General features: G+C 60.5%; 1 protein-coding gene and 1 long non-coding RNA gene across 2 annotated transcripts; one reads left to right on the forward strand and one right to left on the reverse strand.

Moving 5' to 3' along the window:
- The first annotated feature begins 399 nt into the window (after positions 1-399).
- EFHD2 (EF-hand domain family member D2) lies at positions 400-16,629 on the forward strand. Its single transcript, XM_040645811.1, has 4 exons — positions 400-722; positions 12,435-12,582; positions 13,449-13,583; positions 14,911-16,629. Exons 1-4 carry the CDS (start codon positions 415-417, stop codon positions 15,040-15,042), a joined length of 723 nt encoding a protein of 240 aa, XP_040501745.1. The 5' UTR covers positions 400-414; the 3' UTR covers positions 15,043-16,629.
- LOC103666630 lies at positions 2,699-8,481 on the reverse strand. Its single transcript, XR_569570.2, has 2 exons — positions 7,059-8,481; positions 2,699-2,966 (listed from the first exon to the last, which is right to left on the reverse strand). It is a non-coding gene; the product is annotated as an uncharacterized LOC103666630 (long non-coding RNA).
- Positions 16,630-17,176: the final 547 nt, after the last annotated feature.

Consider the following 17,176-nt stretch of genomic DNA (forward strand, 5'->3'; position numbering starts at 1 on the left):
GGGGCGGCGTCCCTCGGATGCCCTGACCCACACCAAAACCGAAGGGATGGATCCCCTTCCTTCCCTCCCCGGTCCCCGGCCCCTGGCCCGACCTCTGCCGCTCAGCGGCCACAGCGAGCAGGGAGAAGGGGGTGGATTTTTAAGGGCCCCCCCACCCCTACGGCCGGGGACGGCGGCAGGGTGGGCGCCCGCCACCCGCGCCCTCGAGCCCCGCGGCAGAGCCCCAGTGCGCGCGGGCCGAGCAGGGCGGGCATGGGGGCGGGGAGCGGGCGGGCCAGGCGCGGGGCCTAAGCCCCACCCCCGGGGGCGGAGCCTGGCGCCGGGGAGTGTCAGGAAGAGGAAGAGCGCGGCCAGAGGCGGTGCGGGCGCGCGGCGAGCAGGGGCCGGGCCCAGGCGAGCGCCGCGCGGGCCACCATGGCCACGGACGAGCTGGCCAGCAAGCTGAACCGGCGGCTGCAGATGGAGGACGAGGGCGGCGCCGAGGCCCCGGAGCAGCCCGGGCTGAACGGGGCGGCGGCGGCGGCGGCCGGGGCGCCCGACGAGGCGGCCGAGGCGCTGGGCAGCGCGGACGGCGAGCTGAGCGCCAAGCTGCTGCGGCGCGCCGACCTCAACCAGGGCATCGGCGAGCCCCAGTCGCCCAGCCGCCGCGTCTTCAACCCCTACACCGAGTTCAAGGAGTTCTCCAGGAAGCAGATCAAGGACATGGAGAAGATGTTCAAGCAGTGAGTGCCCGCCCGACCCGGCCCCCCACCCACCCGGCGCGCCGGCCTCGGGCCGCGAACCCCCGAACCCCCGAAACCTTGCGCCGCCCGGGACCCCTGCCGCCAGTCGTGCGCCCCTGAACCCCGACACATCAGGGGTGGCGACCCTGCGTCCCCTTTCATTTAATCACGAGGCTTCAGGACCTCCTCCCCACCACGCGTGTGAGTCTGGCGACCCCCAGCCCTTGACACGCGACCTCTCCTCACGGTGACGCGGCCCCCAGTACACCATACGCGTGCACTCGGTGTGGGGGACCGCGCGGCCCCTCCAGGTAACCCCGAGTCCCCTCGAGCCCCCACTACACCATACACATGAGTCTGAAGATTCTGGGGCTCTGGCCTCGGACCCCTGTGTTAGTGAAGCTTCCCTCGCCACCCATCAGACACCCACGCACCCTGAGATTTGAGGACCCCGTGGCCTCCCCCCGCCCCCAGCTACTCGAATTCCCCACCCCCACCCTAACACCCTGGTCAAAAACATCCACACACACCCCCAGCTCCTCAACAAAGGTTACCATTCCTTGCGCCCCATGCTGTACCCATTCTTTCATTAGGGTCCTTTCATTTCCTCTGCTTATCTCAGATTCCCCTTAACATAGGTTCTGGGCAAAGACACCCCCCCTTCAGTTATTCAGCATCTGTTAGCAAACTGTGGTCAAAGACCCTCCGTACCCTTCCGCCCCTACTCCTATCCACTCAGCTAGCCAGGACCCCACTCCTTGACCCTCAGGTGGTCTCCCTAGGGAGGGATCCCTCCATCCCTGCCCCCCACTCTGCAGGTATGTACCACCCATCCTCCCTTCAGGGCAGAGTCCCCTCCTCCCTCCACACACTGTTCCTCCCTCCTCTTGCCCTAACCACCCCCCTCAGCAGCTTTGCAGTCACTGCCTTCCCCCACTGTGTGCCCCCTTTCCTCCCACACAGGGTTCCCGACACCCCACACCTCCCTGTCTAATTGGCCTGGTTGCTCTCACCCCTACCTTTTCCTCTACGAAATTCCATACACTGTGCCCTTAGCAGGTTGGACGGGCACCCCCAGGCCTGTGGCTCAGCCCTCCCCCTCCCCATAAAAACCTTAAAATCTCTCTGAAGGGATTAAATGGTCCCCTTCTGGTCCATCCCTGAGTCCACCCAGTTGAGATCGAGATGGACAGCCAAACTCCTCACAACCACAATTGTGCAGGGAGGGAGTTGTAAGAGCTCACAGCCCCTTCCTCTCTGTACCCTTCCCCACTTCTTGTTGCCCATCCCCTTGCCCCTGGCCCCTAGAGGGGGAACAGCCCAGGGGTATGGTCTGGAGTGGAGAGGTGCTGACCCACCCTGGCTGAGGCAGGAGTACAGGGCAGTATGGGGCTGTGTACCCAACCAGCAAGCAGGAAGCCCAGGAAGAGGGTGTTTTGCAAGCCCACAGCTTGAGAAAGGCTCTTTCCCACTTCTCATCACTGCTGCTTCTGCCTGTGGCCCCCACACAGGGAAGAGGGTTTTGTTTCCCAGACCTGGATGGCTGGGAGCCCCATACTTTTCCAAGGGTCAGCCTGGGGGGAAACTGAGTCCTTAACCCTCCTCTGGGCCTCTGTGTGGAAGTCCCTGGGCCCTGAGGAGCCTGCCTCTTTGACTGCAGGGTCTTTGTTGGGAGTTCTAAAGTTTCTTTCCCCACCAAAGACTGTCACCGTCAGCAGAGCAAGATTTCCAGGATTCCAGCCCAAACTGATGGAAAGCTCCTTGAGCCCAGGGCTAGGTATAGATAGCTTCACTGTCTGGAACTTCCTCGTAGAGCTGCCCACCCCCCACCCCCACCCCCGAGTGGGAGAAGCAGTGCAGGGGGGATTGTTCCAATGCATCTGTGATTGATAGTGTCTAGGCACTAAGGAGCTCCTGGATTCACCCAGCATCCCCATGACGCAGAACTCTCATCATCACCATGGCACAGTTGGGCGGTCTTGGTACAGAGAAGTTAAATAACTCACAAAGACCACACAGCTAGAAAATAATGGAGCCAGGACCTGAACTTAGGTCTGACTCCAAAAGATGTGTTCTTCCCTTCGGGGTTTTCCGTCACAGACATCTGCTTCCGTGCGGGAAACACGCTTCTTCAGCACCCCCTTCCGTGTTCATGGCTGATTTCCCACCTCACGGACCCGCCACTGGCCCATGTCTTTCTCCCAGAATCCTCCTTCTCTTGGGCTTCCGCAGCATTGCTACACCCTGGAAAAAAAAAAAGAGCTGTTTGGGAGAACCCATGCACCCCGAATGGGTAGGGACTTGGGAGGCCGCAGCTTGATCAGAAGGGGCGCATGACCAGAGGAATGGCCTGGAAGCCGCATTCGCGAGCACACTCGCTTTCTAGAGAGGTTGTTTTGGGTGTTCGTTTGACAAGGTTTACTCTGATGAAGTTTGGGTGGAGCTGAACTCCTTCCAACACCCCCGTGGGCCACCTCTTGGCACCACTGCTGCTTGCTGCGTGGGGGTGGGGGGCAGGAAGGGGCCGGGGAGCTGGACTTCTAGGGAAGGAAGTGCCACCCGCGGGGGCCCTGGCGAGGATAGAAAGCTGCAGGTTTTGTATTCAAGGAAACAAGGCTGCCCTGTGCCAGCCGAGCCCAGCCCAGCCGAGCCCCGGCCATGAACAGCCAGCACACAGGCTCTCTGAGGACAAAACCCCTGTTCTGCTTCTGCGTGCTAGTGGGGCCGCCACCCCCTGGGTCCAAGCGGGGCCCTGCTGGGAGACTTCCACCCTGGTCTCCGGCTCCCCAGCTCCCCGGCAGGGAGGAGGGGAGCCCAGCCCTCCTAGAAGCCATTCATCAGAGCAGAGTACAAGAGATGGGGAGGTCACAGGGAACTGGGAGCCGGCCTTCCTTGGAAGGCAGGAGCTAGAAAGCCCGGTCTTCCATCCCGGGTCTGCCCCTGAAGTCCCTTGTCTGCTCTCGCTTCGGCCTTAGTCTTCCCACCTGTAAAAGGGGCGGGCTGTATTCAGCAATGGCCTCCTGATTTCTGAGGGGTCCTGAGCCCTTCTGGATGACAGAATGCTTTCCAGGGTCTTCTACTTCATCCATTCATTGTCTATGAGCAGATCCTTCCCGAGGAGGGGATAGGAGGAGAATCAAGGGGATTGAGGGAAGCGAGACAGGCTGTCCGCCGTCACTGACCTCACGATCCAGCTGGGAGAAACTTCCAGCCCTTCTTCCCATCTTACAGAGAAGGCAACTGAGACCCAGAAAGGTGTGGTGACTTGCTTGGGGTCTCAGGGAAGTTTTCAGTGGCCAAACCAGAGGGTTCTTGTCTGTACGTTGAGGGTAGTGGTCCCTGCTCAGGCGGGGCTGGGAGGGGGCGACGCCCATCAAGCTCTGGCATCATGCCCAGCACGTGGAACCCGGATTCTCAGTCCTCCCTCCCCAGGCGGCCTCAGGCGGCCCCAGCTCTTCTAACCCCTCTCCCCACCTCTCTCTCGGCCCATCCATTCAGGGCGCTCTCTGGAACCTTCCAGCCAAAGAGAGAATGACGTGACCCCACAGAGCCTCAAGGGGGCCCACCTCTGGGCTGGCAGCACCCTGTGTGAGGCTCTGTGGGGTTTTGTAAGTCGAGACCTGCCCGAGAGGTCGGCAGCCACGTAATTCGGAAGCTGCCGTGGAATCTGAGGCAGATGCCCTAGTTCCCTGCGTGGCCAGCCTCGTCCCCAGACACTGCATCTCCTGACCCCTTGCATCAGAGAGGCAGGCTTCCCTCTCCTTCTGGACGCCTCTGCCCTCCCCTCTTCTCCATTTGCTCCTCCTCCCACATGTCTCCCCAGACCCTGTCCCTCACAGCAGCTCCCTCAGCGTCCTTCCTGGAAGAGAGTAGGACACAGTAGTTAAGAGCAGGGCCTCTGGAGTCTGTGGGTTTGAATCCCAAGGCCCTTACACTTTCTGGGCCTCAGTTCCTCACCCTAAAACAGGGAGAGTAATAGCACCCACCTCGCAGGGCTGTTGTGAAGTACTTAACCCCGTGCTCGGCACGAAGAAAGCACTGTGAAGTTCCTGTCCCCCTCATCCCCTGGGCCTGGCGGCGGTTGTCTAGGCTGGCAAGGAGGGCACTCCACAAAAGCTCCTGGCTGCCTCCCCTTACCCCCTGCGGAGCTGCCCAGCTGGGGAAAACCCCATGCTTTGGGCCCGAGTGTTGGGGACCCAGCATGAGAACCCCCCATTTCTCCTGCGGAACGGGTGCTCCAGTTGGCAGCTACGTATGGCTCTGATAAATAACAAAAATGGGGAAACGAATTCATTATCACGTAACTACGTGGAAGGCAGGTGGCAAGGAAAAAGGAAAGCGGGAACGAACGCTCCGGAGCGATTCCAAACTGGGACCCCAGCGCCCGTCCACCGCGGTGCCGCTGGGCGACTCCGGGCGGGGCGCTCAGCTTTGCACCCCACCCTGGGCTAAAGACCCTCCCTGCTGAAGTTCGGAGGCTTCCGTGTAAAGAGTCCTGGCCCTTTGTGAAGAGTCCACCATCATGTCCGGCCCGTGGGCTGTTAAAAACATAGATGCTTTTGAAAAAAATCTATCCATGTGATCATTTATCCAACGCGTACTAAGTATTTGCTGTGCGGAAGTTCTAGAGAAGGGAGGAAGGAAGTTCTTGCCCTCAGGGAGCTGAAAGTCTCAGGAAGAGCAGTGGTATGGAGGGGTCTCTGAGTGTAGAGAGGATGGGCCCATGGGGCTGGAAATGGAACCTTCCATTTCTTTATCCCTTCCATGAGGACTGAATGCGCTCTTGAGGGGGGCGGTGATGATGCGTCGTCCTCCGCCGGCCCCCTGCCCCCACGTCCTCTCCTCGTTAAGTGGAACCCCCAGTCCAGTTGCTCACAGCCGCGCAGTGAGGTGGGTAAATCATGATTCCCATGTGCCAGACGGAGACATTGAGGCTCAAGGAAGTCGAGTCACGTACCCAAGGTTATAATAAGCGGCAGGGGCAGAATTAGAAGCAGGCTGGCCTGCAGGGAGCCCCAGAGGCCGAGAGAGGGCTGTATTTTTGGATGGGGGGTGGCGGGTGCTCTCAGAGCCTCAGGAGGGGAAGCCATCTGCGGGGGTATAGAGGTTGGGTCCTTCCACCTGCAGCAGCCAGGAGCCCGGCTTTCTGGGGAGATGCCGCACCCCCCCGGGAGGGAGGATTTCCCGAACTGAGTGCTCACCCTCTGCTCTTCCGATTCTGAGTCACCTCTCCCCTCCCCCGCCCGGGGACTTTTGGTTCCCCTTTGGCTTTGCACCTTCCTGCCTTCTGTGGTCTGGACCCTCTGGGTCCAAGGCCTGGCTTCAGCGGTGAGAGTCCAGGCTGGAGAAGACCAGGCCCTGCTGCCTCAGGGGGGGCCCTTTGGCAAGGCCAGCCCAGGCGGGGGAGGAGGAGGAGAGGCAGAGCTGCCCTGAGACCGCAGCGGGGACCGTCCCCACTCCCTGCAGCGGCTGAGTTCCCTCTGACTGCTGAGTGGCCTTCTCCTTGGCGGACTTCCGCTTTTCAAGGCCTGCGGAGCAGCAAGAGTCCCATGCCAGCTGGGTGCGGCTAAAGGGGAGCCGGGCCCGGGGTTTCTGAGCTGTGTGCGGACCCTCGCGTGACGGAGACACGTCCGCCTCCCCCATCCCGGGCAGTTTGTCTCTTATTTAATCCTTTTATGGCATCCTGTGAGCTCATCATCACTCTTGTCACAAATGAGAACACGTGGTCTCCCAGAGGTGGCTGACCCGTCCAGCGTCACACAGCTAGTAAGGAGCGGGGACAGCGTTTGAACTGGGGTCTGTCTGACTCCACGTCCCTGGCTCCCAGGGACCCCGAAAGACGGCAGCAGCAGCAGCAACCAGGCGCTTGTTAGAAATGCAGCTCCACCCCGGGTCTACTGGATCAGAATCCGCATTTTAACACTCGTGTCAGAAGCACCAGGCCACCCACAGCTGTCTTCCCCCACCTGCCTGAGGAGTTCCTTCGGGTAAGGCAGGTTCCTTAGTCTGGGCAGTAGGGGAAGATTAAGTTGAATAATAAACACTAGGTTGGATTAGACACTCAGTGAATTTCTTTGCCATCACGGCTGTAAGGATAAGTATTATTAAGAGCAGGCAGGGAAAGCTGGCAGGACACCGCTGCTGACGTTACCGGCCCGGGGAGAGGCCCGCCCGGCCTGGCGCTCAGCATCTGGCGGTTGAACCCGAGGTTGGGCGGTCCCGAGCCCTGACAAGCCCCCAGCAGATTGCCATCTCAGCCTGGGGGGGGTCCTACTGGATCCTTGGACTCACTGAAAAGCTGTGGGGGAGCTGCGAGCCAAACACACACACCCTTACCCTCTCCGTGGCTGACATGGCAACAGATCGAGTGTCCGATTCTGCAGATAGGACTGGAGGAAGTGGCGAGTGGCTGGGCTTTCCCCACATGAGTCAGGCAGTCTGGGGGTGGGGGTGGGGGCGTGCGCGACCCGTCGGGCCATGCCGAGCAGTTACCAGAGCGTGTGGGTGGTGGGTGGCCACCTGCGGAAGGAGGCCGGCAGGGCCGAGCTGGCTGCAATAGTGGGCAAGGCCAGAATTCTTCTCTTGTCCAGAACTCTCCCTGCCCCAAGGGACCTGCCTTCCCAGTTCATAGGACAGAGAGTAGAGAGGCCTAGGAGCCACTGAGGGAGACAGGAGAGGGGAGGACCAGGTCTGTGAATGCCGAGACCAAAGCCAGGTGGGCCTGGGGGGGTGCTTAGTCCATAAACACTACCCTCTCCAGCTGTTTCTCCTCCTGGGGACACTCATGGGCCGAGGGGCCAGCTGCAAAGGCCTGGGATAGGAAGCAGAAGGGACAAAACGGGTCTGCTGTGCTCCCATCTTGTCCCTGTACAGCAGCTGTGGTAAGTCCTCGTTCTGCCATCAGACTCCACAGCACAGCTGCTGGGTGGCAAGGCTCGTGCACAAGGAGCAGCCTTCTAATAGACAGTTCCAGAGTCAGCGTGGTCTGCCTTACGTGAAGCAGCGAGCTTCCTGTGCTCAGAGGTATTCAAGACACAAGCAGGAAAACTGCCTTGGGAATCTGACCTTCACGAATGGCTGAATGAGTGGCCTCCAATATCCCTCCCAACCTGAGGATCTCTAGTACCGGGTCTGTGGGCATCGGGACATAGCATCGCAGTTAAAAGCACGTGTGTTTCATCATATCGGGGTTCGGATCCCAGCTTTGTCCTCGTCAACTATGGCCTCGGCCCCGTCACTTCCTCCCTGAGCCTCCGTCTCCTCATCGGTAATATGGGGATATTTATGCCTGCTCCACAGGGTTCTGGGGAGGGTCTGATGCGGAATACTGGGCATAGCGCCTGGTGCATAGTAAGTGCTCAGCAGAGAGTAGCCCGTAAGGATAATATTGTTAGGAAACAGGGTGTTGATACTGGACGCTGTGGGAACTGGCCTCTGCCCGCCCCCGGGACTGCTGGTTATCAGAAGCTGGGTGGGACCTGCTCGGCCCAAAGGGGCAAAGTCCTCCGGGGTGGTGGCCGGCTGCTCCGCTCTCCAGGGTGGATGGGAGGGATTCTGTCACCGGCATCCGGGGCGGCAGCTGCCGAGCCCTGCCCGCCGAGAACTATTCAGGGGGAGGCGGGTAGGAATGTGGGCACGGTGCCAGGTGCAGCAGCCTCTCTCCGGTGCTGGAGAGAAGTGCTGAGCTCCCAGCCTGGGAGCTTTGTTGCCATTCCTGCCCAGTGTAGCTGGCCCTCCCAGGCAGGCCCCAGGCTGGGCTCTCAACCCAGCGTCCCCCAGGCCTACAGGCTTGAGAATTCAGGACCCTCCGTGGGACCAGGAAGAAGAGGGAAGCAGACAGGCAGGAAGAAGGAACGTCTCCAGCTTTGGGGATCCTGCAGCCCACTGGCTGTGTGACCCCAGGCTGGTGGCTGCCTACTCTGGGCCTCAGTTTCCCCCACATCACGTGAAGCGGGTAGACCAGGCTGTGCGGACAGATCTTGTGTGCTGATTCTCTTTCCCTGGCCCCTCTGAGCCGCCTGCACCCTCAGTGCCAGCTTAGGGAGAGAACCGATGGGTGAGAGGGTCTCCCCGGCCAGGGGCACGTCTTGTGTTGCTGTTCATCCACTTGCTGGTGGCATGGTGACAGTCCCCCCCCCACCTTGTCACTTCCTTCCCGTGAGAAGAGGGACAGAGTAATCCAGGGCCAAGGCTCCTCTCTCCTTCTGCCCAGCAAGAGAGTGAAAGGCTCTGTCCTGCTGTCTTTCCACCTCCCCAAGCGGTGGGGTCTTTGAATCAGGCCTAGTGGGAAAAGTAGTGGGAGCCTCGGAGGAGGGGGAGGTGCTGGGGGCCTGCAGACCAGTCTACAGCAAGCATTTCCTCGCAGCCGGGCACCCTCAGGACTGGCGCCCAAGGGAGAAACCCTTGTGGTTTTTACCACTATCATTGTTACCAGCACCATTTTTAAGATCTGTGTGCAAAGTACGTAAGGAAATGTCTGGCACACAGAAAGTGCTCAGTGGCCACTATTATAATGAAATCAGCAGGCTTTAAGCACCTGTTATGTACTAGGCATTTTATGTTCATCATCTCATTTAATCTTTAATCCTAAAGGTGGGTAGTGATAATACCGCTTTAATTTGTTATTATTACTGTTGGCGTTACTGTCCGCCTGTGCTCCTTAAGTGCTTACCGTGGGCCACGCTCTGTGCTAGGATCCGGCATAGCTCGTCTGTTTTAGTCTTTGCCTCCATCCTGAGATGGGTCCTTTGATCTCCACAATGTAAATAGGAAAAATGGGGTTTGTGGGGTCAGGTGACTTGGCCAGGCTCAGCCAGCCAGCCTAGTGGCAGATCTGGGGTTCAGACCCCAGTCAGTCTCAGTAGAGCTGATGTGGGCACAGAAACTTCAAGGTCATCAGTCACGTTCACCCTGGGGACCTGGCTGATCTAGTGGCCCCAAGCCCAGGGCACACAGTAGATGCCTGCTTCCCAGGAGCCTTGTGGGAACAGCCCTTCCCCCCTCCAATGTCTCCTCCCCTGGGGGACCCAACTCCCACCCCAGCACCTGGCCTCTTCCTGACCTCTGTCGCCTCCCCTTGGCAGTTGACCTGCTGGCGCTGTGACCAGCCCCTGCATTGTCCCCCTGGGGGCCAGAGCCCGCCCAGGAGAGAGCCCAGACCCGGTAATTGATTGACCTTTGATTGATGCAGGCAGCGGTTCAAGCCGCGGATAGAGCTGCAGGCCAGCCAGGCCTGGGAGCTGCCAGAGACCCAACAGATACAGAGCCAAAGTCTCTGTCCAAGTTCAGACACTTTATCTGCACTTCCTCTGAAACTAAGCCACCCCCAGCTGCAGGAGAAACCCATACACATGGGCAGTAAATAAAGCTGGGGCTCAGGAGAGGCAGGTGGGACAGCAGAGTGTGGGAACCCCAGGGATGGGGGGGTGAGTCCCTGGCCAGCTAGTCAGTAGGCCAGCGCCCTCACCCCTACTCTCCTTGTTCCCTAGTCAGTCACGTGGGGAAATAATCCCCCCAGGATTGCTGAGCACGGCAGTTGTCAAAAAAATGCCTGGCACATAGTAGGAGCTTCATAGAGGCAACCAGCTCTCACTCCAGTGATGGCCACGCTGCCATTTCTGGAATCCACTCCATGTGCCAGGCACTGGGCTAAGTGCATGCCATGCAGGAGCTCGGCCAGTCCTCACGGTGACCCTGCAAGAGAGTCACCATCACACCCCGGCTGGAGGCTCAAGTGGCAGGGTGGCCCAGAATCCAGGCAGTCTGCTCCAGCCCTGCCGTGTCATCGCTGACCGGCAGAAAGCAGCGAGGGTTTCCTGAGGGGCGGCGCCCGTGTGACTTTGCCCCAGGAAGGACCGGCCCCCTCACCAGGCTGCTCTCCGCAGGGCCGCTCCAGGACCTGTCACTTGGGGTCACGCCGCAGCCCCCCAGCCCCTCACCAGACTCCAAATGTGCAAGGAGGGGTCTCTGCCGTGTCCCCCGCAGGGCCCCTCCGGCCTGAAGGGGAGCCTGGAGCATGGGATCGTAGGCCTGCCTGGCCCTCCCGAGGCCCACAAGCCTCTACCACATCCTCTCACGTTGGCTCACGCCCCAGCCACAGCGCTGTCCCAGCCACGGCACCGCCCCAGCCACGGCGCTGACCACAGGGACCTCCGGCCCATCTGGCCCTGCTCCCGTTCCCCACCCCCAGCCCTGTGGGGAAAAAGCTTCAGGGCCGTGCTGCCTGCAGGGTTCCCAGAACCCCATCTTCCCTGTGCTGCGTCACTTCCAACCACTGACTCGTCCGTGAACTATTTATACCCCTCGCACCAACTGCTCCGTGCTCCGGGCAGACGGCTCAGTGCTGCGGGCCTCACCGGGACAGCTGGACGCGGGCTGGCACGGAGCAGGTGGGCAGGCTGGAGCTGGCCTTCCGCCCCCTTCCTTTACTGCTCTGTGACCTTGGGCAGGTCACTTAACCTCTCTGCACCTCCATTATATAAGGTTATTATGGGGATTAAGTACAATAAAGTATGTGAAGTTCCCGGCACATTTCTATTCGTTGTTCAAGGTCGTGCGGAGCTTACATATCCCTAGGGATGGGGGAAGGGAACTGGGGAGCCCTGAGGAAGGCACAGAAATGAGGTGTGTGTTTACGCAGGAGTGCCGAGACCGAGACCGGGAGGTAGATTTCTGCAGCTCAGCCCCTCTGTGTCACGCTATTGTCGCTATTGTCGCCAGCACTCACCCAGGCAGCTTGAGGCCTGGGGCTACGCTGGCTTCTCTAGGCTCAGAAAGCCCATTTTAGCCCTGAGAGCGCGCTTCCCACCCCCCACCAGGAGGCCGTCAGGTCAGGTGTTTGGTTAGCCTGATAAGAGGGCCCACATCCGTCACGATATGACAGGCTCTGCCCCAGCAGCACCTCCCCAGGGGGGACTGGACCCCGAGGCCATCTCTGACCCAAGCTCTTATCACAAGGAGGCCAGCGAGAGGGACATTTAAACAACCCCCACCCCATACACACACACACACACACACACACACACACACACACACTGTCCCCGTGTCTGCTGGGCGGTTGGTGGTAGAAAACAGACCTGCAATGTGCAGACACACTTTTATCACCTCATCAGTGTTCCAGCCCTTTCCAGCCACCAAGCCACATCCCGCCCCCCCCCTCACAGGCACACCCTGCACAAATTGTTCCCTGAATTCACCCCAGGCCACCTCCCAGCAAACTACAAGTGGACCTCCCTCCTGGGGCCTCCCTCCTGGGGCCTCCCTCCTGTGACACGTGCTACCTTCTGCCTCTCTCCTGGGTGGAGGCAGGAGTGGGGGAGATGGGGCCAGTAGAGATGCCAGGCTGGCCCTGGAGATAACATCAGAGTCACCACCACCACCCCCCCGCACTCTGTACCCCCGTGGTGTCGTGAATTCTTTCTCCCTGCTGGTTCCCGTCCCGTCCAGGACAGGCAGGCTGTGGCTTCCGCTTCCTTAGGCATCGCGCTGGTCCAAACCTTAGCGCTGTTCAACGTGTCAGAGGCCGCAGGCCATATAGGGAGTTCCTCGTCATCAGAGGTAACCAAGCAGTAGCCACACCTCGCGACTTCACCTGGACCGAGGTCCCTTCCAGCTGCAATAGGGTGACAGGGTCCTCGCAGTCCAGCCCTCGGTGCTCTGACCCGTCAGGTGTGAGGTGTCAGGATGTCCTCAGGCTCCGCTTCGCTCCCACAGGTACGACGCTGGCCGGGACGGCTTCATTGACCTGATGGAGCTGAAGCTGATGATGGAGAAGCTCGGAGCCCCGCAGACCCACCTGGGCCTGAAAAACATGATCAAGGAGGTGGATGAGGATTTCGACAGCAAGCTCAGCTTCCGGGAGGTGAGCCCACTCCCCGTGGTGCCGCGAGTGAGCAGGGAGGGACAGCCATTCCCTCACAGGGTCAGCACTTACTGAGTGACTTCTGTATACCTGACTCTGGGGGGCTTTGAGAATCCAGGGGAAGGCCCTGTGCTCCTGGGGTCCTGGACTGTAGAGGGGGAGATGCCCAGAGAGGGAAAGAGCAGGGTGCTGTGACGCAGGAGACGAGGGGGACAGGGGAGGGAGTGACATGCACTGCGTCCGAGAGGGGCCTGGCTCTGCGCTGGGTGACTTCACACTCCGGGTCACGGTCCGCCGTCACTCTGGGGCAGGAGCCATGAGCAAGCCTGTTCCTTGGAGGAGGAAATGGAGGCTCACAGCCAGAAAACAGCAGTGCCGGACCCCAGGCAGCCTCGGGTGAATGACCGTGGTGGCCTCCCTGGATGAACTAGCAAGAAGCCGAGAGGAGGCAGGCAAGAGAACGGCGGTGGGGAGGCCGTGCCCGATGATGGTGTGGAGTCAGGGCATGGGTTCAGGCCCTTCTTCTGTCACTTCCTGCTGGTACGATTCGGGGCAGGTTTTTTTCCTCGTCTCTGAGTCTTCCACAGTCTGTAAAATGGGCACAATCCTATACCTTGAGGACTCAGTCTCAGTAAATTGATTTGGGGAACAGGGGAGACAAAGATATGAGGTAGGTTGGGGCTCTTCCTGGGAGCCGAGTGTGGGCACACAGGCCTGTGGTAGCCCGGGATCCTGGGAGAGCAGGAGATGGGTCACCTTGCCTCCCATGGTACAGATGGGCAGACCGAGGCCCAGAGCATGGCAGGAGAGAGCCCAGACCTCTGGCCCCTTGGCCTTCCGACAACGTGCTTTTCTCTCTACCGCAGTTCCTCCTGATTTTCCGCAAGGCAGCGGCTGGGGAGCTGCAGGAGGACAGCGGGCTGCATGTGCTCGCCCGCCTCTCCGAGATCGATGTCTCCACCGAGGGCGTCAAGGGGGCCAAGAGCTTCTTCGAGGCCAAGGTGAGGATCCTGAGGCCGTGTGGAGCCCAGGGTGGGGGGCGCTCAAGGACAAGGGTGCCCGGGCTGGGGAGGACAGGACTCTGAGTTAGCCCCAGGGTCAGTGCTCACCGTTCGTGGCCTTGCTGAGACTGCGGACAGGAGACGGGGCGCTGACGCGAGGGCTGGCCTGGGCGAGGCCCACAGCGCTCCTGGCTTCTGTCCCCTTCCAACCAAGTTGGGATCCCTTCCGGCGTCCCCTTTCTGTCCCTGGCCCACCGAACCACTACCCCCAAAGGACTAGTCCTTGAAATGTGGGCCCGGGAAATGGCAGAGCAGGCCCCAAAACACAGCGCACTGGCCCATGGGCCTCTCCGACAGCCCCGCCAGCCCCGGCCTGGAGGGGGTGTGGACCCCAGAGGCACCGTCCCGGAGCCGTACACACTTAGATGGAGGGGGAATATAGCTCGTGGATTCTGACCTCCCGGGGCACCTGCTTTTCCTTGTTTCTCCTCTCCCCCTGTTAACTACGAACATGGCTTCTGAAGGCCACCTCCCACCTCCCTCTGGGCTTCTGGGGTTGATGGGATGTTCCAGGGTTCATCAGTGGGACCTGGTATGCATCTGGGCTTCCTGGGACAGGAAGCAGGTTAAGAATAGCAACTTCAGGGGGTGCCTGGGCGGCCCAGTCGGTGAAGCATCTGCCTTCGGCTCAGGTCATGATCTCGGGGTCCTGGGATTGAGCCTTGTGTCCGGCTCCCTGCTCAGGGGAAGTCTGCCTCTCCCTCTCCTTCTGCTCCTCCCTCCAACTCGTGCTCTCCACCCACCCCCAAAGAAATAAGTAAAAATTAAAAAAAAAAAAGGGGGGGGCGCCTAGGTGGCACAGCGGTTAAGCGTCTGCCTTCGGCTCAGGGCGTGATCCCGGCGTTCTGGGATCGAGCCCCACATCAGGCTCCTCTGCTGGGAGCCTGCTTCTCCCTCTCCCACTCCCCCTGCTTGTGTTCCCTCTCTCGCTGGCTGTCTCTATCTCTGTAGAATAAATAAATAAAATCTTTAAAAAAAAAAAAAAAGGAGCAACATGGAAGCTCGCACTTACAGGGCTCACTCTAGGCAGCAGCCACCAAATGTGATCTGGCTTCCGATCCACTCAACGAATCCGCGAGTCAGTTATGCATGGGAAACTGAGGCTCAGAGAGGTCAGCGAGGCCCCTGGCCCCCGGCCAGAGCTAGCGAGAGGCAGAGCGGTAGCGGACAGGCAGGGGGAGAGTCGCGGGACTGGGAGCCCGAGAGCCCACGGTGGCGGCACAGACGCCCCTCCCGCCCTGACCCCCGTCCCCCGACTCCACCACAGGTCCAGGCCATCAACGTGTCCAGCCGCTTCGAGGAGGAGATCAAGGCGGAGCAGGAGGAGAGGAAGAAGCAGGCGGAGGAGATGAAGCAGCGGAAGGCAGCCTTCAAGGAGCTGCAGTCCACCTTTAAGTAGCAAGGGGCTGCGGCCTGACCGCGTGGCCCCGGCCCTGGCGCCCGGTCCAGCCAGCAGGGGGGGCGGACTGGAGGCCAAGCCTGAGTCCCGGGCTCTGTCTGAAGGGACCACACTGAAAACCTACAAAGTCTGTGAACGGAGCCAGCTGAGGGGGGCCCCAGGTGGCCCGGCCCCCCCGCTCCCTTCCGCTGTTCCCGAGGCCGGGCCACCAGTGCTGGCTCCTTGCCTGGCCCAGCCTTCCCCGGCCATTCCCGTGTGTCTCTCGCCCCCGGCCGCCCTCTGCCCGCTCCAGCGCTGCAGCTGCTCCGAGCCCAGCCCCTGGCCCTGGGGCGCTCCCTGCCCCGGGTGCCTGCCCTCGCACGCTCTCCTCCTCCGCCCAGCCCAGCGGCCACCTACCCTGAACCTGCAGGCCGTGCTGCCCCTGGGGCCCTCACTTCCAAGCCTGGGGGAGGACAGGCGGCAAGAATGTGGCGGGCTCCGGCTCCAGTAGAGCAGGACCGAGGGGCTAATCAGAGGCTCTAGGGCTCCCCACCCCCGACGACTGTTCCTCCAGCCTTGCCTCCTCTCTCTGCTGGGGGCGGGGGGGATTCTGTTCTGGGGGAGGGACCCAAGCCCCGGCACCCCATGTTCCCACGGAGGCCCCGGCGCTCTGGGACCCAGCTAGGCAGGGTGAGGGGCAGCTGTGCCCATCTACCTCACGGGCCCGCACTCTGCCGGCCGTGCCATGGATCCTGGGCAGGGAAGGCTCTGGGGGCAGAAGCGCCACTCCCTAGTCTCCCTGGAACCACGCGAGGGTCCCAGGGGCTCTGGAGAGAGCAGGGTGGGGAGGAGGGATTGGCCCCTTCACGGGGAAGGAAACCAGCACCCGGCTTCATTCTCCAGGACACGTCCAAGAAGTGCTTTAAGTGGTTTGCACGGACCAGGCGGTGGGGAGCAGGGCCTTGCTTGGCCCCTTCACGCCATCCTTCCCCAAGTGATGGGCACCACCTTGTCACCAGCGACGGGACCTGTCCCGTCAACAGCCCCCTCCCCCGAGGAAGCATGGGGACCCCAGCCCTCCCTGTGCCCAACCCCAGACGGGCGACGGCCAAGCCTGTGCCACCAGCCCAGTCCCACGCGGCTCCCAGTGTGCTCACTTCCATGCGTGCGTGTCCATGTGTGTGCGCGTCTGTGTCCGTTGCCGTGTCGTGAAACTGTGCCCGCCACCCAGTCCAAACAAGTGAATGGCCTTCAAGGCCATGGTTATGCAACTTTCAGTGTGTGTCATGACGTCACTGCTTTTTAAACTTGATAACTCTTTATTTTAGTAAAATGCCCCAAGAGTCCACAAAACTGTTGGATTTGCAGAGGTTTTATTTTTTTGGCCTTAGAATCTGCAGAAATTAGGAGGTACTGACGCCAGTGCGGCAGCCTTGGCCCTGGATTGCGTTTGCCTTAGCGGATATGTTTATACAGATGAATATAAAAAGTTCTTTTTCTTTGGCGTACTGCTTTTTTTCCCCTCCCTCCTCACCTTCCCCGAAAGAAAGCTACTTCTTCATTTGGTGGTACAATTATTTTTTTTAACTAAAATAAGATAAAAGTCTATATTCTTATGTGTGTGTGGTTCTTGTTGGTTGGTGGGGAGGGGAGGGGCTGGGAGAGGGAGGAAGGGGACGAGGTCACCTGGTGCTGGCGCAGCATTTGCTCAGGTGGCTCCCATGTCCTGTCAGAGGCCCCGGGAGGAGACTCTTCCTAATGGGGGAGGTTGGGCATGACCCCCACCGCCTATCACCAGGGGCTCCACTCGGGTAATCCTCACGACCAGTGCATGAGGGGTGCTGTTTTATTTCCCAGGGGGTCTCCCAGAGGCACACAGGCTGGGGGGAGACAGGGCTGGGCGGGGGACAGGATGCAGGCCCAGCCCCTCAGTCCACAGCCCGTCCCCCTCCCCCTCCAGTCACCCGCCAGGCAAGTTCAGAGGAGGGCATGCACTGGAAGTGGTACCACCACTGTGGGGGTTCCAGATGGATGCCCCCTAGAGCCCCCCAGTATTCTCCCCCATGCAGAGACACCTCAACCCCCAGCCCCCGCAACACACAGGACAGGCTGGGGTGGTGGCGTGATGAGGAAAGACCCAAGGTGCTCCCTGTGT

The sequence above is a fragment of the Ursus maritimus genome, unplaced genomic scaffold, assembly GCF_017311325.1.
Source record: "Ursus maritimus isolate PB19 unplaced genomic scaffold, ASM1731132v1 scaffold_32, whole genome shotgun sequence".
Lineage (NCBI taxonomy): Eukaryota > Metazoa > Chordata > Mammalia > Carnivora > Ursidae > Ursus > Ursus maritimus.